This window comes from Anopheles nili, chromosome 3, assembly GCF_943737925.1.
Source record: "Anopheles nili chromosome 3, idAnoNiliSN_F5_01, whole genome shotgun sequence".
NCBI lineage: Eukaryota > Metazoa > Arthropoda > Insecta > Diptera > Culicidae > Anopheles > Anopheles nili.
Window position 1 is genome coordinate 19,745,163 of NC_071292.1, and position 22,682 is coordinate 19,767,844.

The 22,682-nt window shown below is 46.7% G+C and overlaps 2 protein-coding genes across 2 annotated transcripts in view; one reads left to right on the forward strand and one right to left on the reverse strand.

Annotated features, from left to right (window-relative positions):
• LOC128725843 (uncharacterized) overlaps positions 1 to 9,266 on the reverse strand; it is a 33,456-nt gene extending 24,190 nt beyond the window's left edge. The window contains exon 1 of the mRNA XM_053819613.1: positions 9,245 to 9,266. The gene's annotated coding sequence lies outside the window, so the exon portion shown is untranslated. The remainder of the gene's footprint in view (positions 1 to 9,244) is intronic.
• A 3,328-nt stretch (positions 9,267 to 12,594) lies between these two features.
• LOC128723867 (uncharacterized) lies at positions 12,595 to 22,586 on the forward strand. Its single transcript, XM_053817633.1, has 2 exons — positions 12,595 to 22,522; positions 22,582 to 22,586. The coding sequence occupies exons 1-2, from the start codon at positions 12,595 to 12,597 to the stop codon at positions 22,584 to 22,586; spliced, it is 9,933 nt and encodes a 3,310-aa protein (XP_053673608.1).
• Positions 22,587 to 22,682: the final 96 nt, after the last annotated feature.

Here is a 22,682-nt window from a genome sequence, read left to right on the forward strand (position 1 = left end):
TTTTGTTTCTTTTCCCGTTTTACCGTGTCTTTTGGTCATCGCATCGATATATTGGGTGGAAGGGGGACAACATTTAATTGAGCAGAAGCAATCGCCGTTCGGGAGGAAATGTACCCGTGGAGAAGCTTCATTCAAATGACATTTTCAGCAATTACCATTTACCCATTGAAAAGAAGAAACAGAGTTGAGCAGCGATCGTCGAGTTTCATTCGTAAACATTGTGTGGCGTAGTAAAACAAGCCAGGAGTTAGTTTTGCACTGGGGCCCCTCAATTTGCGCCGTATGGTTTGAATAATTTAAAACGAACACACGCACAAGATACAGCGGTACCATACTGAGAGCTTAGAATGGGTCACATGCTCCGTAGTTTGTGTCTGTGGCCATAAAAAAATAAGCTTACGCATCGTAAAATGATGCAAAATGATTCCGGTTCCGCTCGGGGCACGAGTTTGCCAGCTCATGCTCATTTTTCAGCAGTTTAAATGATGGCTTTAATGTCTCTATTCAATGCTTCCTTTTCAGGCGTGGCTGTGGTGAAATATCCTTGCGAGTGCCTGCCTGGATGCCATGAGCTTTAATTGGCTTTAAAATCAAACGGAAGGGCTGAAGCTTACACAACTACCTTCTCCTAAGCCCAGGATTAACTTGTTTCAGAGATGTTTTCTTATCTGGTTTGCATTATTGAAGCTTTGGAACCACAGGGGAAAAAAACTAAATACACAAAACGTCAAATAGTATTTGCCTTTCTTCTGCAGAAGTAGCTGGGCAAACGCAACCGAAATCGCGTTAATACGCAATATTTCGTTTATTCTCTCCTAGCGTTTCCTTACAAAGATGCTCGCTCTCTCTCTCTCTCTCTCACATACGCACAATCTCTCGCTCTTTTCTGGTGCGTAGATCGAATAGAAGAGAGAGAGAAAGAGAGAGCGAATGTGCGATCATCCAGCACACACAAAGAGAAAAAGAGAGAGAGAGAATATATGCGTAGAGAAAAACAAAGGAACGAAAGAATAAAAAGAATCACAAACCTGAATCCCTTTATTTTCCATCTCGCTCGTGCCCTTACGCATTGTACGCATGGGCTCGTCGGTACGCACACGCACGCAGTTTCGTACAATGTGCTGCATTGAATCGAGGTGAAGGAAATGCGTACACACATCCACACACCGTTGCTGGAGGATGGACCTTTTTCGTGCGTGTTGTTACGCACAAACAGCATGATAGTGTGGCCGTCCCTATCTGCTTTTATATATCTACGCAATTCGGTAGCCCTTTGCTAACACCTGAAAGTGCGTGTTTCGTTTTGGATGTGTTGCGTGCCATATGTGGAGCAGATAATGTTGCTTTCGAGCGGATTTGAGCAAAGCTTAAAGCCAGGAAAAGTAAATAAGACTAACTATAATTCTAAAGAACAACACTAACAGCTCTCACGAGATATCTCGCAAGCCGAAAAGGGCAAGTTTCTCTCCCATTTTAAAACAAAAGAGCATGGCTCTCTTTCTCTCTCTTTCGTCTTTTCTCTCGTTCTATCACGTTCCACTCATCTGACGCTGGTGGTGAAAGGTTCCTCTGACGTTTTGTTTTGCGACGTACATTTCGACGAAAAACCCTGGCCTTTGCTAAGACGAAAACGCGTACGGCAGGATACAACGCGTCCTGCTAAAGAAGGAAAAAAACCTATATACCTTCACACACACACACACACACACACTCATAGCAATGTCGACGACCATCTGCGGCTGCGATCAAAAAGAAGGCCAATGACATTTTGACATTTCGAAAATAAAATACGAATACCACTAATCCTTAAATATGTAGGACGCGATTGGAGAGCCAAGCACAACTCGAATGTGACGTTCTTTGAGAAGGGAAACAACAAAGCGAAGCGGGACGGATCGCAACAAGGGAAAAGGATACGAAAGAAGCCATATCACGAAAGAGAGAACCCTCGCAAGGCTTAGGAGGTGTTGATATGTGCTGACGCAACAGCTGATTAGAGCGCCTTGGAACGGAAATAGAAACGCCCCTGAGGGGTGCGTTTGTGGCTAAAGTTCTGCAGAGGGGGGGGGGTGTCAATGCAACTGAACGTGAAACAACCCCTTCCACGAGCCATTCGAGCCACGAAGTCTGCCAAAAACACGCCATCCGATAACAAACAGGGGCATAATTAATGCTAGACCATCGCAAAAAAAACACACAACTTCCCCCGTTTGTTATCGTACCTTGTCGACAAAGCGCGTGTGTGTGTAGAACACAACCGTATCTCCCCATAGTGGCAGGAAAAGGTGACCCATTATCAAAAGGACGTGCCATATCTGGCGAAACATCGTCGTTCAAAGGCACGAAACTCGATCATACCGGCATGCGCACACAAGCTTATTCACGTGCGCGTCTTTTTTACCTACTCTACTGCTGTCTCTATCTGTCAGCCCAACAAGGAAACCCGTGGCTCGTGTGACTGTGAATCTACAGCAAACCGCCACAAGGGTCACCACACATTCCCGGGCACGACTGATAACGGAGTGATCTGTGAAGTGTGTGAGAGCGAGAGAGAGAGAGAAAATCTCACTCCAAAGTCCTCGTGTCTCCACGTTGTCTACTACTGGGGGTGTACTAAGGGGATGGACTTTAATCCACGTTGTTGACCCACCCAGTCAGGTCAAGCCCATCTAGGTTGGTTACTTGCACTCGAGAAATGCATCACACAGTTCGACGTCCACCAGGTTTTGTTTTATTCAAACGCATAGCACACGGAAAAACAGGTGGAAAATAGGGCCCCACTCACTGTTTCCACGCCATTCCAATAATTTACAGGCATATACACCCTCTTCTCTGCTCCTGGTGCCATTTTTAATCACATGCACGACACACTTTTCTCTTCGCAGCCGCAAAGTGGGGTAATTTGGGACGAGGTCCGCCACCACACTAGAGGCAAGGCGAGTGTGCGAATCGCAGCTAAATGACCTGAAATTTATTATATTTTCGCCTCCGAGTTGTACCCGCCGCCGTTTGTGAGCTTGACGTCGGTTCCATCGCCACACGATGGCATATGCCGTTTGGGGGTTGATAATGCGCGCGCTTGGGTGAAGTTGGTTTCGAGGGTGAAAAGGTAGAGGAAAAAAAAGAGGTGCTGATAAAGTGCGCCCGATGTGTGCACGATGATGCACGTTAAATAATAATTAAACCCCGCGAGTGACGACCCGCTCGAGGGTTACTAGGTGATAGTGGTTACGGTGGGAATAATATCGCTTAAACACACTTCCTTGTGGAATGGAATCTTTTCCGCGTGTGCTTGGGCTGTTGCAAGTGTCGTCATTTCAACAACGAAGCCATTTTACAATCAACATAACGCATAGGCTAAAGAACTAACCTTCCGCGAAGTGCAGGGTAACTTCATTAAGGCTCATTAGATTTATCGCAGACAACGATTGCAAACAAAAATTGAAAAAGAAGGGAATAAGTATCAACCTCTGTCGCGACGGACTTCTTAATTAGGTTGTGTCTGATAGACATTATGGGATTCACTTTTAAACCTTAGATAACCTCTATTAGCACAACTCCAAAGACCTGAGTTAACTCCCTTGTTGGTTTAGACATATTTAAAGGAAAAATTTCAGGTGAAATGACACCCAAACCGAGCTATCTCTCAAAGGACTCTTTATACTGGAGATTGTCTATCGGTTTCAATCAAGAAATTACTTCCGAGAAGTCCATCATTTCCTCACCCAGGCCGTCATCTCAACAGGTCTGCGTTTTAGCTCAATTATCTAACTATTATTAGTCGAAATGGAAATTGTCTTCTCGTGACTAAAGCCACCTCCAACGAAGCACGCCGCACTGCGGGACCTCTGGTTCAGGACTTTTCTAGCAGCATTTTCTTTGCACGTCAAATCTCACTGACTTCAGCTGACTCATGGGCCCTCCGTGTCCGGGGTTTCAACAAAACGCCAATCGAAACCTCGCTTAGCGCTACCAGACACAGACGAGGACCCGCCAATGTTTGCACTCTCGCTGGTTCCTTTCTCGAAACCCTACCCTCCCGGAGAATCGACCTCCAAATAGGTATCATAAGGAAGTTTAGCAAATGGGGAATAGTTTTTTTTATGTGTTTCTTTAGAGAAATTGCCCTACTCTATCGCACACGCGTGCCACATCAACGGGGGGTGCGTCTGTCTTTACGTTTTCCAAGCAAGATGGCAGGGAGGGTTTGGCTATACATCGTACTTCGATGGGTTGGGAAATGGAGGGGCTTGTTGGCTCCTATTATTTCTGCTGTTTTTTTTCCTGTTGATTTTTGTACGATCGGTTTTTGAAGCAAAACCCCCGGACGAGCACGGGAGATATTGCATAAGTGGGCAATCAGGTTTCTCTTTTTTTTCTCCATTACTTTAATGTTCGAAAACCAACCAAACCCCACTCGTTTTCTTTTTCTCTTTGCTTCGTCTTACGTATACCCAGGCACAACGAGCGTGCGTGTGTGTGTGTGCTTCTTCGTTGCCCTTCCGCATTGGAGCAACATGTTTAAACAATTGTTTCATTATGATGAAAATAAGGTAAAAAAACTCATTCCACACGAGCTCTACCAAAGCGTGGTGGTGGTTAGGGGTTGCTTTTGATGTAGGCTTACAATTGTTAGCAAAGCACCACCCATTGGGTGAGGTTGTCCAAAAAAAAAGCACACACATATCAACGGATGGCCTCCACTAGGTGTGATCGTGGGGATTTAGATGGGGTGGTGGTTGAGCACAAATCATTTCAGGTACCTTATCGTATATAGTCCCACAGATAGCGCCCCTAAACTCGCTTGTTTCGATCGCTTAACCTTCTTACTGCTTCAAGCCCCATAAAAAAAAACCCCACACGGTGACGTGTGACAAGGGCGTAATTTGCGACAAAATCACCTTTATTTTAATGCCTTATACGCCACCCCAGCAACAAGACGCGAAGAAGAAAATAGCTCATTAGTAAAAAAGCACCCTTGCACAAAGAAATTCCGGCAGCGCAAACGTCTCAACGCCATTTGGTCGGTGAAACCGTGATTGGGGATATATTTTGCGCTCATTCACTCGGTAGGAAGATGTGCACCAGCAGGCAAACACTACCCCCGCTGAGAGCTGTCCACCTCTCCTTCAACGCCTTCGTCATCTTTCCCCAGCACATCCAGAAGGACAAAGAAAGTTCTTCCGACCGCGATTGCTGCCACTGCAGCAATCGCGAATGCACCCCACGGGCGATTTATTTTGTGGCCGAGAAATAAGCACCGGCTTTAAAGTAATGGCGTTGCATCCGAGAAAATGCAACCCTATACCTTTCGCCATATCTGGAACACCCAAATACCGAGCCCGAATGGTGCGCGGAAGTAATCAACGCAGGGCAACGCCAACAACGACCAGACCAGAGCAATTGCACGTAATCGAATAAATAGCTAAACTGCAACGATGGAAACGTGCTGCAGTGTGGCGGCGATGGTCCAGCGTCTCCGTTGGGTGGGTGGTGTTTTCATCTCGAGCTAAAAATAGACAACCCGAACCAGCACCACATCATGCTTTGGTGGGGTATAAAAGGATTTAGATGGCGGACAAAAAACCACCACCCATTCGAGCACGGATGGAAGCAGCGCATACTTTGTTGTCTGGCACTGCGGAAGTCAGTGAGTAGAACTTCAGAGTATGTATGTGTGTCTGGGTGTGTTTGTTTACCCGAGGGAAGGGAGTTCCCTCCACACGGAAGCCATGTCCTGTAACTTCCTCTCTGCACCACGCGCGACAACAAAGAGAAGCAGAAACTTTCACAACCCGTTAGGCCCCTGTCGTTATCCTTGGCCCCATTTTTTTGTTGTTGACCGCTTTACTTTTCTTCGCAAACGAGAGAGCCGACACACGGAAGTATAAATTGCTTTCGGAAAATGTTTGAAACAGTAAAATCCTCTGGAGGGAATCGTCTCCGACGGCAAGAAACCAAAAAAAAAACACGGAAGATGCACTTCCATCTTCTGCCTGAATGCATCGTGAAAGCCGGACGTGACACACACGTGTACATTCATTTGTCGTGCGGAGCGTCGTCGCCTTCCGGTCGATAGAAGCATTGTTTGCACAAATAAGGCGTGACACACCACCATCACGGTCGTTTCGGCTTTTCTCCCTGAGAGCCGCCGTGTCGACTCGCCGAGCGATGTGTGTTTGAGATTCAAATTTAACCGCTTATCGCACGTGTTTAAAACTCGTCCTCTCGCTTGCCGTCCCTCGGGGCAATAGCTGTGTGTGCGCGATGTTTCCGAAACCAATCGTGCCGGGAAAATGTATGCACAGACATCGGTCGCAGCCTCTCACCCTCGCATAATCGTCGTGACGATAATATTACTTGCATGCTCAGATAAGGTTTGGCTTCCCTTTGCTCGCACTCTCCATTTTTTCTCTTCGATCGAGGTGTTTTAGAAAGGAAATGGGAGGAAAAAGCACATGAACCAACGATGCCCACGAACTCAGATGCAATGGACGAACGGAGCCATGCTGGGGATGTATCAAGGAAGGGTCTTTTCTCCGTCGGTCGCGATGGGACGCCCTACTCACACCAAACTCCACAAAAAGTCCCACAGTCGGTGGGGGGAATAGGGCCACGAGGGAGATAAGGTGACACAGGGGGCAGAACTTTGCTCGCCCGCTGAAGAGTGCAGTCGAGAGTGCACACAGTGGGGACCTGAGACCGGGCAGCAAACAAAGATAACGCCAACATCGAGCAGAAGTACGGCGGCGGCAGATCGATCTGTCGCGTCGAAAGGAAGGGCTCAGAGAGTAGCGAGGAGGATGCGTCGCATTTCGCGTTCCACCGTGGCGTGTTTTGTTTGATTTATTCTTTTACCTTGTGTCTCTCTGTTCTTGCTCAAACCCTTCCAAAGAGCTGTCTTTCCAGCTCGTGGATTAGCCCACACGTTCAAGACGAGTCCTGTCTGGTGGTGGTTTTGTCAAGACGTCGTTGTAACTCGCGCCGTTTGACGGGGTCGAGATTTTAACACGTTTCCTCCTTTCCTCCTTCCAGCGAAACCCCGGGGTTGCACCGTGACGTTGGAAAGGAAAATGGAACACGTGTCGGCCATAATAAAAATGGCTACCCCGTGTGCTCGTGCCCAGGACTGGGAGCGCGTTGAAGCGCTTTCATGAACATAACGCTCGATTTATTTCTCCCTCCTCCTCCCAGTGTCAGCTTCTAGCGAACCCCGAACGGTTTGGCGTAGTCCTTGCGGTCTGGGTCACCCACCGAAAGGATGGCCACGTTCTGTGCATGTGTGCATCTTTCTGTCGCTCTCTCTGCTGTGAGGTTTGCTAAATGCATTAAAGCATTCTGCACTTGCCAACCCGGCTAGACTGGTAGACGACAACGAGAGGCGGTGTAACCTGAATCCCGGAGCGCTTTCTCCAGTTAACTAACCATTCCTAATAAGCCATGGCTGGAGGTAACGGCCCAAGCAAAGCGGTTCCATTACGACAAAGGTACGGGACGACCCGGAGGGCCAGTCTGGTCTGGTGGCTCTTTGTTGTCTGGAAATGGAAATTGTTCGCACCCGGGGGTTCGACGCAGAGAGCCTCTTAGTGGCAGAAATCAGCACCCACACAGACACACACACCCTTGCTTAGTCGACACACATGCCGACCCATTCGAGCAAGGTAATCAATATGAAAGGATCATCCCATTATTTCCATTTTAAGTAACCATTTTTTTCTGTTTGGTTTGCCTACAGATTAAAGAAGTGAACTCCACCGCCATAAACCACCGCGCGATGGCACTTGCCAGGCGGGCGATTTATATGCATTTGTGTGTAAGGGCATCCGGCCGTGGAGAACTTTACCAGCGCATTTTGATTAACGTAAATTGGGAGCAGAGCATACCCCGTCAGTTCGTTGACCTTCCCATGGGGTGTCGGTGTGTTTCGGTTTCCCGTTTCACACACACACACACAGCACACGGTGGGGGTCAGTGAAGCGTCAAAATCAATGAAAGGATGAGCCTCTGCTGATGGCTGTCAATGGTTTTTTTGCGAGTGGGGAGAAGAAGACACCGTGGAAACAGAACGAAACCGGAATGTGGAAATGTGTGCAAACCAACGTGCAAGCTGGGAGGTGGCAACAAAGCACGCTGGTGTAGAGAGTGCGGGGCTAATGGCATCCATAATACCGAACAATACCCCGTGTCGAATGGCTCCAGAAATGTACCACAGAACGGTTACATTGATGCATCACACGGGCAGCCATAATACAAATTCGATGGTTTTTGTGTCGATTAAATCGATTTTGAAGCCCACCCTGCAAACGCGTGCGTCATGATTTATTTCTGCAGCTATTAACTTCGAGTTGTTTGCGAACCCTACGACCGCTTTCATGACGCAATGATACTTCGCGAGTAAATTCCCAAGTACGTCATTCGCTCCATTTTGTATTTCGCATCCCGAATGGTGATGGCAGGCACAGTAGCTACAAATTAAGCTCACCGTTGCGCGATATGCAACACGAGCGAAGGACACCACGGGTACATTCCGAAACTATCCTTGCCAGCCTTTACTTTAAGTTAGTTGAATTTTCCTTTCCCACTGTAGCTCGCTCTCTCACAAAATTTCCATTGGAAATTCACAGCAAAAAAAACCTAAACCCTTTCCGGGGGCTGTTTTGCTTCTGCGCTGCCCGAGAACGGGCGAAGTTTGACAGCTCGCAACGCGCACGCACTCACACAAGCACGCGGTTGGTCTCCCCGAGCGGAGGGCCTACACCTGCTGACAGCTGATTTTGTTGACAGTTCGCTCGCTCCGCGCTCTCTTCTCTCCGTTCGCTCGGGACCCTTCTCTCCGCAACCCACAAGAAAAGACCCGGACCCATTGCTACATAGCTTGGTTCCACCAACACTTGGGCGCACAACTGTGCTCGCGTTTTGACGTGCGAGAGCGATTCGCTGTGTGCGTTCGATACCCGTTGGTGCACGCTGCGTGTGTGCATGATATTTTTAATTGATCACAGCGACGAGTTTCGTTCGCTGCTCGTTGGATGTGATAAATAAAATAAAATAAATGAACTGGATGATGGAATTCCCTGTCGAAATGGATATTCTCTTGCCTTGGTGGTGTAGAACGTGCTATCGCAAAAAAGAAGCCTTAATCAACGCGTACGGGCGATGGCAAAAGCTAACCCTACATCAACTTCGAACCCCATCGAAGAACACACACGTTCCAGGAGGTTGCCCGTCCCTCTTCTCGACTTACCTTGTTGAAGTAGATCCGAAGAAACTCGATAGCACGAAGATAATGTTATATAAACCCGTTTTTCAGACACGGAAAGTCTTCTTTCACCAGTTTAATCAGCATATTGTCTCACGCTGGGGGGGTGTTGTTTTTCCTATCGCGACCGCGTTCGTCTGTGACGATATATCCGCACCTTCCGCTCGATAGCAAACACTGCAGGCTTCTTTTGTAGCCCTTTTGTAGTCCTTCTGCTGCTGGCAGAGCTTGTCCTTCTCATGCACCACGTTTTGTGCTTCGTGCAGACGAAAAACTACCACACACACTGCGGGCGATTCGCGTCGCAACAGGCTACTACGATTTGGTTTGCTATTGCGTTTTCTTCTCGACACTGTTTTACGTACGATGCCTCGCGGAAAATGTCCAAATTTGCTTCCCCGTTCAGTATGCAAGTTCACAGATAAAGGCTGAATAAAAAAACGGAGCTCACGCCGACCGGATAAGCGCACGGGAGAAGCGAAATTAAATCTGTGATCTGCTCGGTAGCACACTCCACCACACAAACATAAAGAAACACGATGGTCCACTCGCGCGAGCACAACCACAAGAAGTCGAACGTCGCGGTTTGCTTCCTCACAGATTACTCCGAAACGCACAACAAAAAAAAACGATCAAAGAGAGAGGGACAGTTCGCTAGGTGCTAAGATTCGTTCTTCGCAGGACCTTCTCCAACGGCGTGCAGCAGCGAAATAACTGGCCCACTGAGGTCGCGTTTGTGGGGAGTTCGATGGAAAATTCTTCCTCACTTTGAAAGTCCCTTCTTCTTTGCTCTACCAACCTGGTATGACGACCGCTGATTGAGCTCCGTGTCCTAGCACGTTGGTAGGATTTTCCTTCGCTCACTTTTCCACACGCACACACACGCACGCACGCAGGCAACACACGGGCTATGGCTGTGCTCCCTCTCGCGATGCCGTCTCGTTTTCTCACGCAATTCCGTTCGTGTTTTGCGCACCCCACTCTCTCGCTCAGCCACAGATGCTCGTGGCTCCCCTTTTTCTCACTCGCTCGCGCTAGCGCTCACTATACGATACGTCTTTTTCGCTCACACGCTCACTTGGTAGTCGCACGGGGCGCAGAAATTTGTGGGTCTTTCTCTTTACCTCTCTCTCTCGCTCTCGCGTTTCGTTGGCTTTATGTGTGGTTTCGAACTGCTTTTTATCAGGGTCAGTGAAAGAAAAATCGGACTTCACTTTTTGTCTTTCTGTGCGATTTTTGCGACAGCTTGCGCCTGTTCGAACACGATTTGATGATTGCCAAAGACCACAATGGCCGAGCTTGCCCAGAAGTATGCCTCGAGCGCGCACTGGTCACTACACCACACACTTTGCGAAAGAATTGTTCAAGTTCGTTTTTCACCTTTTGCTTGCTCACTTGCACACGCGTTGCATAGAGTTACTTTGTATATCGTGACACCTTTTTTATGCTGTTTGACGTACTGGTGCTAACCGTGTATCGTTGAAACGAGCATCTAGTTCAGAATAGCGATGGATTCACAGCTCACTTCCTTGAGACAGCAAACAAAAATGGCAACCGAAGGATGCCTCTGCGAATTTCTCTCGTTCCGAACCAACAGGAGGCTTTTGCGAACGGATCTAATGTACCGGAGCTATGGAGCCCTAGCCACACGCTCAGTGGGGGAGAGATGGTGATGCTGCTGACGACGTCTGGGTTTGATGATATCCTTCCGTCCCGGAGCGCCGCTGGACGTGTCGCAAGATGGATGGGGCTCACACTTTGTTCACACTCCACGCATCCGCGCACTGCACGTTTGGAAAACACGAATGGTAAAACGTTCGAACTTAGACGTTGAAATCTTTTCCAAACTTAAGCACAGCGGCAGAATGCGGATGAGGAAACGATAGCTCCCTTCGGTGCAAGTAGTCTCGATCGAAAAGTCCGTACCGACCCAACTTCCACGGTGAATGAAAACTGACAGCTGATTTTGTTGACAGAAAACTCCATCTGAAAGCCCCGAAGGGCACTGCAATCTTAGCAAAGGCGAACGCGAGAAGGTGAGCTCAGCGCTGCGCAGTGGCTGTCACATCAAATAGAAGTTTGACATTTGCTACCGCATTTGTTTACATCGAATAGCGATACAAACCAAGAAATGACCGTGTTGTAACAGTTTTGCCTAATCGAAAGGAAGATAGCAGATTTACAGGGAAATATTAATGAATTCTTTGAGGAAAGCACTTCACTCACAGTCACTTAACAAGGTTTCCGTACAACGGTTGTTAATCAAGACGAAAAAAAAGACCTAAATGATTATCACCGTATCTCAGTTTCATGCAAATACTACTCATGTTTTACGTATCCTATTCGATTGTTAAGAATTTGTTTTCTTCCTTCATATGGTGATTTGTTCGACATTTCAGATTTATTTTGATTGTTTGAATTTTATGTTCGTTTTTTAAGACATTTAAACTTGTGAATAACAAATATATTCAAGCAAGATTTGAAGTAACCAATGAACAAAAGAATATTTTTTTGGAATTTATGTTTAAGTTCAGAAATCAAGTTAAGCCACTAATAAGGGAGTTGAAAACTATAGCACTAGAAATAATAATGCGAATTTCCATGAGGGACATCTACGAATGAGAAGTGAGACAACAAACGCGATATGATGAGTGAGATGTAACCCGTGATAAATGAAAAGATATGAGTGAAATGTGAGATTTAAAAAGTTAGACATGAGTAAGATGTGAGATCTAAAAAGTGAGACAAAAGTAATGAGATGTGAAATGTAAAAAGTGAGAAACGTGTGATATGTAGTGAGGGATGCCGAAGCTCACTTCTCGGAGATTGTGTAGAGTACAAAATTTGCAACAGCTCCGGATGCCAGAAAAAGTTAATAGGAACCTCAGTAAGCTGTTCGGTTTTTCATTTAATTTTTTATTACGACGAATCTGTAAATGACTCAAACAATGCTTCTTCTTCTTCAATACATCAGAATGAAAAACATAGACACTTATTGTTTGTTATGTTATGCCCATTTCGCGTAATACTGGGATTCATCTGGCTCCTAGAGCATTGTAATCTTTTAACCCACAATGACCTTTGGTGCAATTTTAATCATTCATCAGCTGTTTGAACAGGTACGGGGCACAACGGTCAAACGAGAACAAATGGAAAATTGATAAACCATCCGGCATATCAATGTTTGTGCTGTTTTCAAATCCGGGGGATTCCCCGAAATACAACTGATAACACGAGAAAGCCGGCTTGTGGCGGCATCTCTCTTCTGGTTGGCGCGATCAGTAACATTTTACCATTCGCGGAGGAAACCTCGTTAGCAGGAAACTCAATTAACCATGGGGAGTACGGGAATCCCCCATCAGTACCAGCCACTGTTGAATGTGTCGTTGGGTGATGAAGTTGCCGTGTTTCATACAGAAATATCCGGTGAACAAGTGCTTCTCGTGAAGCAAGAACGATCTTTGCACTGTTTACGGTTAGAATCGTCACGTGAAACCGCCAACAAGTGGGCGCCTTTGTGGACTCGGGAAAGTTTCTTCGATGGCACATCGCGCGATTTCCAACGTTCGTTCTTCGCTGACGAATCCGGCTGGATGTTGGCGAAAAATCGAGAAGGATTGCAGTTCTACCGAATGGAAGGAGACAATCTAGCGTTGCGGCATTACTGCTCCGATGGACGGTATCGGGATATGTACGGGTGGAATGACAACAGCACGGTGTTCCAGATGGGTCACTTCTATTCCGACGGAGGTAAGATCGGAGTTTTTACGCGAAATAAACGCGGAGTCATCCGATTTGAACAAATGGTGGAAAGTGTCGTCCTGGAGGGTGGATCACAACCTCTTTGGCAGTTGCATGGTGCGCAGAATGTGCCGGAAAGTTGGAAAAATTCGACAACGCGACTTGATTTGGCGATCGTCGACGGATCCGGTCAGTATGCGATTGTCGAACGATCATCAAACGTGATTAGCGTGTACAAGATCGATGAGAATTATCACCTACAAGTGATTGGCAGCATGGCGGACGTTTCGGCGTTTTCACCCCATGATAACGGACGGATTTTGTTTGGATATATGTTTGAGAACAAGGCCTATAAGGACATGTTGATTCTCAGCTCTGCTGGGTTGCAATTATTCGAGCGTGAAGGCACCAGGTATGAAACTACCGCTCGAGCGAAAAAGATCTCAACAGGATTATTTGGATTTGAGCAGAAGTATCGAGATACAGCCCTTATGTTCGATGTCGATGGTGACGGAAGAGACGAACTGTGGCTTACCGGACCAGAAGGAATTGCTGGATATCACGTACAGGCGGACCGTCTCGAACGCATTTACTACACGCTACAACACGACGATAATGTACGTTACGCGAAAATCATGGGAACGGTTTCTGAGGGAACCACCTCGAGAGTGATTGCCTTTGGGGGAAGACAATTGGTGTCGTTTGCATTATCTCCATCAACAAATATACAGCCTGAGAAAGCCGTTGGCAAGGCCCGACCGACTCCAGATAGTGGTTCAATTTATGTTTTAAATTCGGACCCAGAACCATCGGTACAAGCGTCGCTAGCAGAACAGCTAGACACGTCGTTGCTGATGGAACCAATTAATCCGATGAATGGAAACCTAGAATTCGGCATACCGCTGTTGATGGTAGGCAAGTTGTTTAATCTATCTACAACCAAATTCATTACCTATCAGGAACGCTCGGACGCAACGGGATCTATGGGTGCTGGTTGGTCGTTACAGATAGATTGCATATTCATCGATCGTAGGAGCAGCATTTTTCCAAACGATCACCGTTTCTATCTGATCCAGGATGGTTCAACTTCTTTACTGTCAGCTATTGCTGGTGGAGCCGATGACTCAAGTAACGAACGAATTGCATCATTTACTATCGATGGCAAAGATCGAACCAAAATAACATTTGATAAGGAAGAAAATCAGTGGAAAGTTGTGAACGAAAATGAGGAGATTTTCACCTATGGAACATACGGAAATCGTAGGTACGTCAAAATGGAACCCGGTTCCGAAGATTGGCCATTTCCCCACGATCGCGATCAAACAAATAAGACCCTCCCATCAGTATGGTACTTGATTCGGCACTCCGATCGTGCAAATCAGTGGAAGGAATACTCTTACACTCTAGATACCCAGAATGACGATTATCTACTCGACGCGATCACTACCAGTAATGACGCATCGCTAAAGTTATCCTACTGCAACCAGTTCCAGAATACACTCTTTGATGGCTTCACAATCCGCAGCAAAACCTACACTCAAACAGTCAACCTAAATTACATCGAGCAGGATGGAATTGTACGTCTCAAGCAAATTTCACAACGAAACAAAGCAGTTTTGGAATTCGATTACGATGGACCGAGTGGTGCCATGAGTAAAATCGTTTATCCAAACGGACTATTAGCCAATTTCGATTATACCCTAATTGAAATTGACCCGGATGTGCTGATGAACAGTTTCGAAACTCACTCCAGTCCACGGACTGCCTACGGCCCAACGTACCTCTTGATCGCTGACATCACTCAGTATGGCCAGGTACGTCTACGGATAAGGGACGCCCTTGGCTCAGATACTATTCAAATGGATGGGCCATCGATTCCTATGCTGGGAAAACTTCCAGTCGTAAACTATGAGATGTTTGCGGGTGAGACCTATTTTGCGGTGTTACTCCATCACGATGCATCGCAGTCGGAATTGTGTCTTTTCCAATCGCATGGTGACTCGTGGGTGACCACTCCCGTCTACCTCAAACTCCCGAAAGAAACGAATGTCCGCGCAGGGCAGGATTTTCTGCTCGCCATCGAACATCATCGCATAACCGTTGTCGAGCGACAGGACGGCAAATGGAAAGCCCAAAAACCCTTCGAAATTGAACAGTCTTCACTTCTGTACTACTTCTCACACGGTTTTCTGTCGTATAACGATCGCCAGCTAAAGATATTTGTACGGCGTGGTCACCAATGGACACCGGAGGTGTTAGATATCCCAGCTGGATTGCTTAAAGGCAGCAATGCAGTGTTTGATCGGTTCGATCATCTGCACGATACGATCGAAAACCTCAAGCGAGGCATCCGCCCTGACGCTTTGGGAATGTACCATAATGTGATCGTATTTCGTTCGCTGCACTTGGACGGTTCCAAGCTGTACAGCAGGTTGCATTTGCTTCAGCTCGATCACAAGCACAAAATCAGTCGCCGGCAAGTAGTTGACGTTACTATTGAAGATCTCGATACGTACACTTTCAAACCCCCGGAAGCAAACGGTAATACGTTCGTCTTCGGATATCGCCTAGAAAATGGACGATTCCGGCTAAAAGTTATCGAACATCACGGAAAACTAAAGCAGGAGATTGAAAAAATTAAAGAACAAATTGAACAGGACATCCGAGATAATCCTAACGCACCAGAGGAAGAAAAACGTCGATATCGACAGGAATCGCACGACAAAATAAACGCCCAGCAGGAGGAATTGTTTCGTAACATAACCTCGGAGATTCCGTTCGCGATCGATCCTTCAAAGCTGGGGATGATCATCAACGACGCGTATATTATTACCGCCAGCCATAAAACACTTTTCGATGGCATCGACTGGAGCACGGAAAGAATTCCCCAAGAGCAACTTACACTGAATAATATCTCGGTCGATCTTGGTCCGTCCTATAAGCTGGTAAGAACACATCAAAATGCCACCTTCAATTTGGTTGGTGAAAATCAACTGCCCGTGTTTGATACCGCCACTAGCAATGCAAGTGATTTATTCATCAGATATCCTGCCTTCATTGCTGCACAAGGAAACGGCACCGATGTAAAGCTGTTTGATTTCAAGAGGCATGTTTTAACTACGCTTCCCGATGGGGAAGTGCTTGATGCAAACAGCAATACGCTCGCAGTCATAAGTTCTACTACTGATGAGAAGAACTTGCTGGTTCGATCGATGCATTCGTTCGGTGTTACGCGGCAAAATGTAGTCTGGCGGCATGAGCTAATCGATAGACGTAAAAAAGCGATAGCAAACTACTATGAGTTTAATCCAAAAACAGCTAAACCTTACATGGACGGGTTTCTGATGCGAGATGTAAAGATCGTTCCCGCCAGTACTCAAGCACCGCATGGGTGGTTTAAGGTGCACTATAATTTTGCCAATCACACTATGAGTATAAAGTCGGCGTACAATTCCGATGGAGAATTCCTAAAGCACATCGAACCAGCTGCATCCGCCAAAGATAATCGAATAGATATTGACGGTGTTCTTGTGGCACGTGACGGGAAATCGATCGTTGCTGATTTTCGACCCTACCGATTGTCTCAGGAAGTAGTCTCCTATTATGGGTTTGAGCCTTATGAACAAAACATTATTGGACGTGACAAACATTGGAGTTGGAAAGGAGGAGCAATACGAAAAGAGTATGGCAATCATTTTCTACGTCTTGGTCGTGCAGGATCCATAACCGCAGCTATGATACCAACGGTTCCATACGACACACTGGTAGTATCCTGCTGGATGAGGGGTGCCAACAAAATGGAAGATATCGGGAAGCAGCTTTCCGTGCGGTTTAACGATAAAACCGTGACCGGAACAGTTCAGTTATTGGCTGGAGATTGGACATACGTGGAGGTGCTGGTTGAAGACACTAATCGACTTCAAATAAACGTAGCATCCGGAAACAGCTCCATCCTGGATGTAGATCATCTGCGAGTGATTCCTGCTCAGTTGAATCTTAAAGTTCAAATTTACGACAATGCACTGGGCAACGTACGATCAACGATGTATGCTTCAGGATTACTCGCGCATCGTCTCTACGATTGCCTTGGAAACGATCGAGGCAGCATAGACGAGCAAGGAACTGTAGAGCAATTGTCAATTGTTTCACGCACCAACAATTCCCGCATCGAAATTCAACCCGCTTTAGGAGAGATTCTAGAAGCCACACAACCTAACCATTATTCTGGTTCTTATAGGTACAATGCGGAGACGGTCGTTTTAAGATTTCGGTATAGCAAGACATTGAAGACAGGTGATGTAAAGATCGTCCTGAGCTCGGGAACTTTTTCCATCAAAATAACGAATGAAAAAGACGCATTTTTGATTGAACGAAACAATAAGATAAAAGTTCCTTCCGAAGCTGAAATTGCTATCTTCTGCAGCAGCAACCACTACAGTGTTTGGATCGATGGTCTACTGTGCCTAGAAAGCCGTACTATAAAATCAGGACGTGCCGATCGGTACGAAATCAATGGCAAGAATGTGCATGTTTGGGATGCAGTTCTGCTTTATGATGCAAGCGTAAAAGTAATCCACCTTACCGACTTTGGTATGCCGAAACAGGTACTGGAGTTTAAGGAAGCGAGCAAGGTTGTCCTACAGGAGATTGTGTACGATGAGCTTCATCGGCCAGCCATTAAAACAAAGTGGACTGAGCTTGACAGCAACAATTCGTCGATGTTATTTGCCTACCGAAATGACTTTATAAAAAACGAAGAAAACGTGTGGAAGCATGGTCAAGTGGAAGGCTTAGTGACGGAGCTAAACGAGGATTGTGAAGGATTCCCATACAGCCGAACAGTTTACGCTGCAAACCCGCTTGAAGAAAAAACAGTTCAATCTCTTCCCGGAAAACCTTTTGCTATCGATGGGAAATTTGCCAAACATTTCAACAGCGAATCGAGTATAGATTTTCTAGAAAACCTTTTCCCGCGTTCCACCGGATATCGATACGACGACGAAAGATATCCTGATCAATCGATCAACGTTATAGTGTATAATAAACGAGACCTCAAAGTGGCTGAGTACGTGCGAACTCATCATGGCGACCATCATCTTACCACATACCAGTATGATACCAGCGATCGTTTAATTTTACAACTGCCTCCGTCGTACCACGAGCTAGCGGATACTTTCTCCAGAACGAGCCCATTTTTCGAGGACAATTTCACATCCGAGCAAACCGAACTACAGCGATCATGGGCCATTAGCTACGAGTACGATCAAAGCACAGGTTTGATGACTCGCAAAACAACTCCCGATGCAGGCAGTACTCTCTACATGTACACACCGGAAGGATTCTTGCGTTTTGTTGTACAACCAAAGAATCGCAACGTCATGTACTACACCTACTCTCCACTGGGTGAACTTACCCAGAGAGGTATCGTGGAGTTAGAGATGTCGGAACTTGCACAATATCTACCTAACGACTCAAATTTACCCGTTTCATCCAACTATATTCTATTCGACCGTGGTACGAACGATGTGGCTCCATTACATCGACACCGCGTCGAAAGCATAAGGAAGATTACGAATGATTCCATCCTTTCTGACCTGCTGATGTTCAATCACCAGGGACAGCTGATTACCAGTGCACTGCACTCAAATACGAGTGACTTTTTGGCGATCGGATATAAGTACCAAAAAGCTCAGATTCACGAGATTCATTATCCGATCACGGTGCGGGGCAAAAAGTTCCGCCTACGATACGATTACGACCATCGTGGGAAGTTGACAGCTATCACAAATGCTGCGACTGACCAGAAGTTTGTGCTGATTGAAAACAACGGCATGGGACTGCCGAAACGTATGATCATGCAACCAAACACTTCTCACGCCTACCAACGAACTTTCCAGTACAATCAGCCAGGTTACTTGACAAAGATCGAAGATCCTTATTTATCCGAGTCGATCGACTACATCGGAACTGGATACGGAGGTCGGCCGATCGGTGATGGCACCGTACAAGCAACACGCTTCAATGCCACTTGGCACGCGCATAGCAACTCCAAACTTCTGAAACTTAAACCCTCGCATCTTGGAACCGGACGTAGGTCGAAGCTTTGCCTGGACGCCCTAACATCTGCAGGCTATCTGGATGCACATGGGAGACCCGTAAAAAGCCTCTATCCTATGCTTGATTTGAACCTACCGATTGTTTGCCGGTTGGGAGCGTTTGGGCATCATATGGCTGCGGTGCTGGATGGCCGGGGATTTCCGCAAATCTACGGCCACAAATACGACTACGGAAACCATCGACAACTGATCCGGGCAAAGTATTTCCAGAACGTGGCCGAGGAGTCATACGACCCGCTAAGAAGCGGCACGTTTGCAGCAATTCGTGGCATAACTAGGGACAAATCGGTGGATATATGGAACCGGTTAAGAGAAGCTGGATTCATACACACGGACTGTGCCACTGGAAGGGATATAGATTGTCATGGTTTACCAGGCAAACCATTGTTCCATTCGGCAATCGCTAGCCACACAATCGCGTCGACTCTCAGCAGTTTGATGGCACGAATTATTAAGCAACGAAAACATCTCCCCAAAAGCACGTTTGACGAGCTGTGTAGCGGTTGGTATCGGCATGATGTTTCAGACACCGTAACTGACACCTGCAATGCCATCTGGACGATGCTGTCTGAAGAGGGATTCATTGGATCTAACTCCAACTACAGTTTGAATGCATTAAACTCAGAGCTGCGCGATCTACTAGCCGGGTACAAGGCATATCTGCCCGAGATTGTCGGTGTGCTGTACCACAAGTTAGCAACCGCTCTTAGCCACAGCTCTGCTGATGTACAATCATTCTCGATCGATGCAAATGGCAACCACCGCCATTTTTACACTGGCTTTCGCCGTTATCGATTCGAATACGTCAGTGGTACGAATAAAATTGCGTCCGTTTTTCGAACTACCTTCATATCCGGTGATGGTCTAGAAGAAGTTCGTCTCGATTTAGAACACAACGAAGACGGCAGTGTAACTCGCGCCATGCACAAGGGCATCGAACGGATCGTTTACGACCCGTTGCTCAATCGACCGTCAGAAATAACATTGACTGATGGTCGACGTTTAATGTTTGACTACAACGCCCGCGGACAACGTTTGTACAAGCACGTGTACGATCGAACGGGAAATATGATCAGGAAGAAGTACTATCTCCGTGACGTGCAGGGAAAGCCTTTGATCGAGTATGATGCGGTTTATGGAAAGGACACTCCTGAGGGTGGAACAATAAGAGCCACGGTGTTTCTGTACGCTGAAGACCGGCTCATCGGTTTCATACGCAACGATCAGTTCTACAGTGTAGCCCTGGATCATGAGGGTTCGGTAAGGTTGGTAATGAAAAATGGCGAAGTTGTTGCGGCCTACGATTACCTTCCGTACGGGGAGTTGTTACGTTCGTTTGGAGATGATCCCAATGGGCAGCTAGATTACCGCTTCACGGGCAAAGAATGGGATGAGGAAACTAATCTATACGACTTCTACGCCCGGCTTTACGATCCCGAGCTGGGACGCTTCCTGCAGATGGACCCTAAGGAGCAGTACGCCAGCCCGTATCTGTACGCCGGAAATTCGCCCGTATCCCTCATCGACCCGGACGGCCAGTTTGCATTCCTCATAGTAGCCGCACTGGCGGTCGGTGGAGCTTACGTTGGTGCTTCCGCAGCCAACAATTCCTGGAACCCAGCGAAGTGGGAGCTTAAAAAGGCCCTTGTCGGTGGACTGCTCGGCGGGATCATGGGAGGTCTTGCACCGGCTGGAATTGTTGGATCCTTTACCGTTCTTTCGGGCTACATTGGCGCAACAGCAGCGATCGGTGTGATGACGGCGACCTCAGTAGGGTTCGCGTACTTGAGCATCGCTGCCTCCAACAACAGCTGGGATCCAAGCAAGTGGGACTGGTCACAGCCAGGCACGTGGAATGCGCTCTTTGTCGGAAGTCTGACCGGAGCCACCCTGTTCAACGCAGTCGGTGGGCTTCAGAAGGCCTTTGCAAGCTACACAGGACTATCGCGCACTTCGTTCGTAATCGTAACCGGTACCGCTACGGGCGGGTTTGCGTTCTACATGGGTAGCACGGCTAACGATGGTAGCTTACGGTTTTGGGAATGGGACTGGAGTAAACCGGGTACGGTGTGGGGCGTCATTAATGGCGCTAGTTTTGGGGTGCATGTATCGCCCAAACTACACACCGTTACCGAGCTGGTTACGAAACGGTTAGAAACATGGAAGGAAATTGGTCAGTTGGTGAAGACCGGAAATTTGGAAGCTGTAGCCAAACACCTGAGAACGGAAGTCGTTGCATGGAAGCAGATATTCATAGACACTATTAAGGGGGATATAGTGAAAGATGCTATGGCAGCAGGCAAAGCTGCTGGTCTGATGGGACCAACAATCTTGTTGGATAAAATTCCTACGAAGGGGATGGAAGCGATTGAAGAAATTATGACAATAAAAAAAGTAATTGATGGTGTGATTCGTAAAAAACTAAGGAGCAAGGAACGACGAAGTGTTGCATACAGAAACGCGTCAAATACTGCGCTGTGTTTAAATTCAGGACGGTTCCAATTGAACATGGGGACGCCAAAAAATGAGATAGATTTTTCCAACGATCTACTCTGGATGGTTTCGAGCTCGAGCCAAGTATCCAGCTGGTTGAGCAGCCTTATAAGCAATATTTTTGGGATGGCCAAAAATCAGCACACTTCTACTAACAACCCACAAACCACTGCTGTAAAGCCCTTTTCAACCCACAAGAAGCCACATCGAGCTGCATTTCAGGTTCCCAATTGTTTCCAAACAATTTCCGAAAATGCCATAAGCCGAATCGTATGTTACGAACAGTACGGAATTTCGTATGTCTATCCTTACCAGGCAAGCGAAGCAAAGCCCATCATTGAAGATCACTACTCATGGTGTTATCCATTGGATTATGACGGTCATCCTTCGGTTGCTTGCAAAGGCAAAAGCAGTTCATACATCTTTATCCCGCACAACAGACACGTCAACTATCTTGATCATTTGAATGGCACCCTCACGTTGTTGCTAGTTGCACCAACTATTGTGAAAAATGTGGCATCCTTTTTCGGAAGGCTGTTGACAAACAGGAAGGCTGCACACAAAAAGCAGGGAGAACCCCTGCTTATCTCCAAGCAAGAGCTGACTGATTTGGATAGAAAGCTTCAGCACCTGCGGCAAACAGTAAAAATTCATCGAAAACTTTCAGAATACGGACAGACCAATAACGATTGGTTGGACATTGTTTTCATGGACCTCGACGAAGATATCCGGACATTCCTATCCTGTAACGAACCAACGCGTTTGTTACACCGTCAACTTCAAGATCGCATTGAGGCATTCGCTGAAGAGCTGGCTGAGAGCCAGCACATTATTCTCAACCAATTGTACACCGGCCAGCACCCGATTTTGAATTCAGCTGTCATTAACAATCGTAAAACTAACTTCGAAACAAGTACATTAAGTTCATTTACAGCACCGTGTCCCAGTGATGCACTTTTAATATATCCACAGATTAGAGGTCTATCAACACTTTAAGGTGTATACAAAACTGTTATTACAAAATTCATTCAGTATCATGCGGTTTATAAAACTTTTTGTATTTTCTTAACGTA

Coding starts and splice junctions, on each gene's coding strand:
- LOC128723867 (XM_053817633.1), top strand. CDS start 12,595: ATGGGGAGTACGGGAATCCCCCATCAGTACCAGCCACTGTTGAATGTG.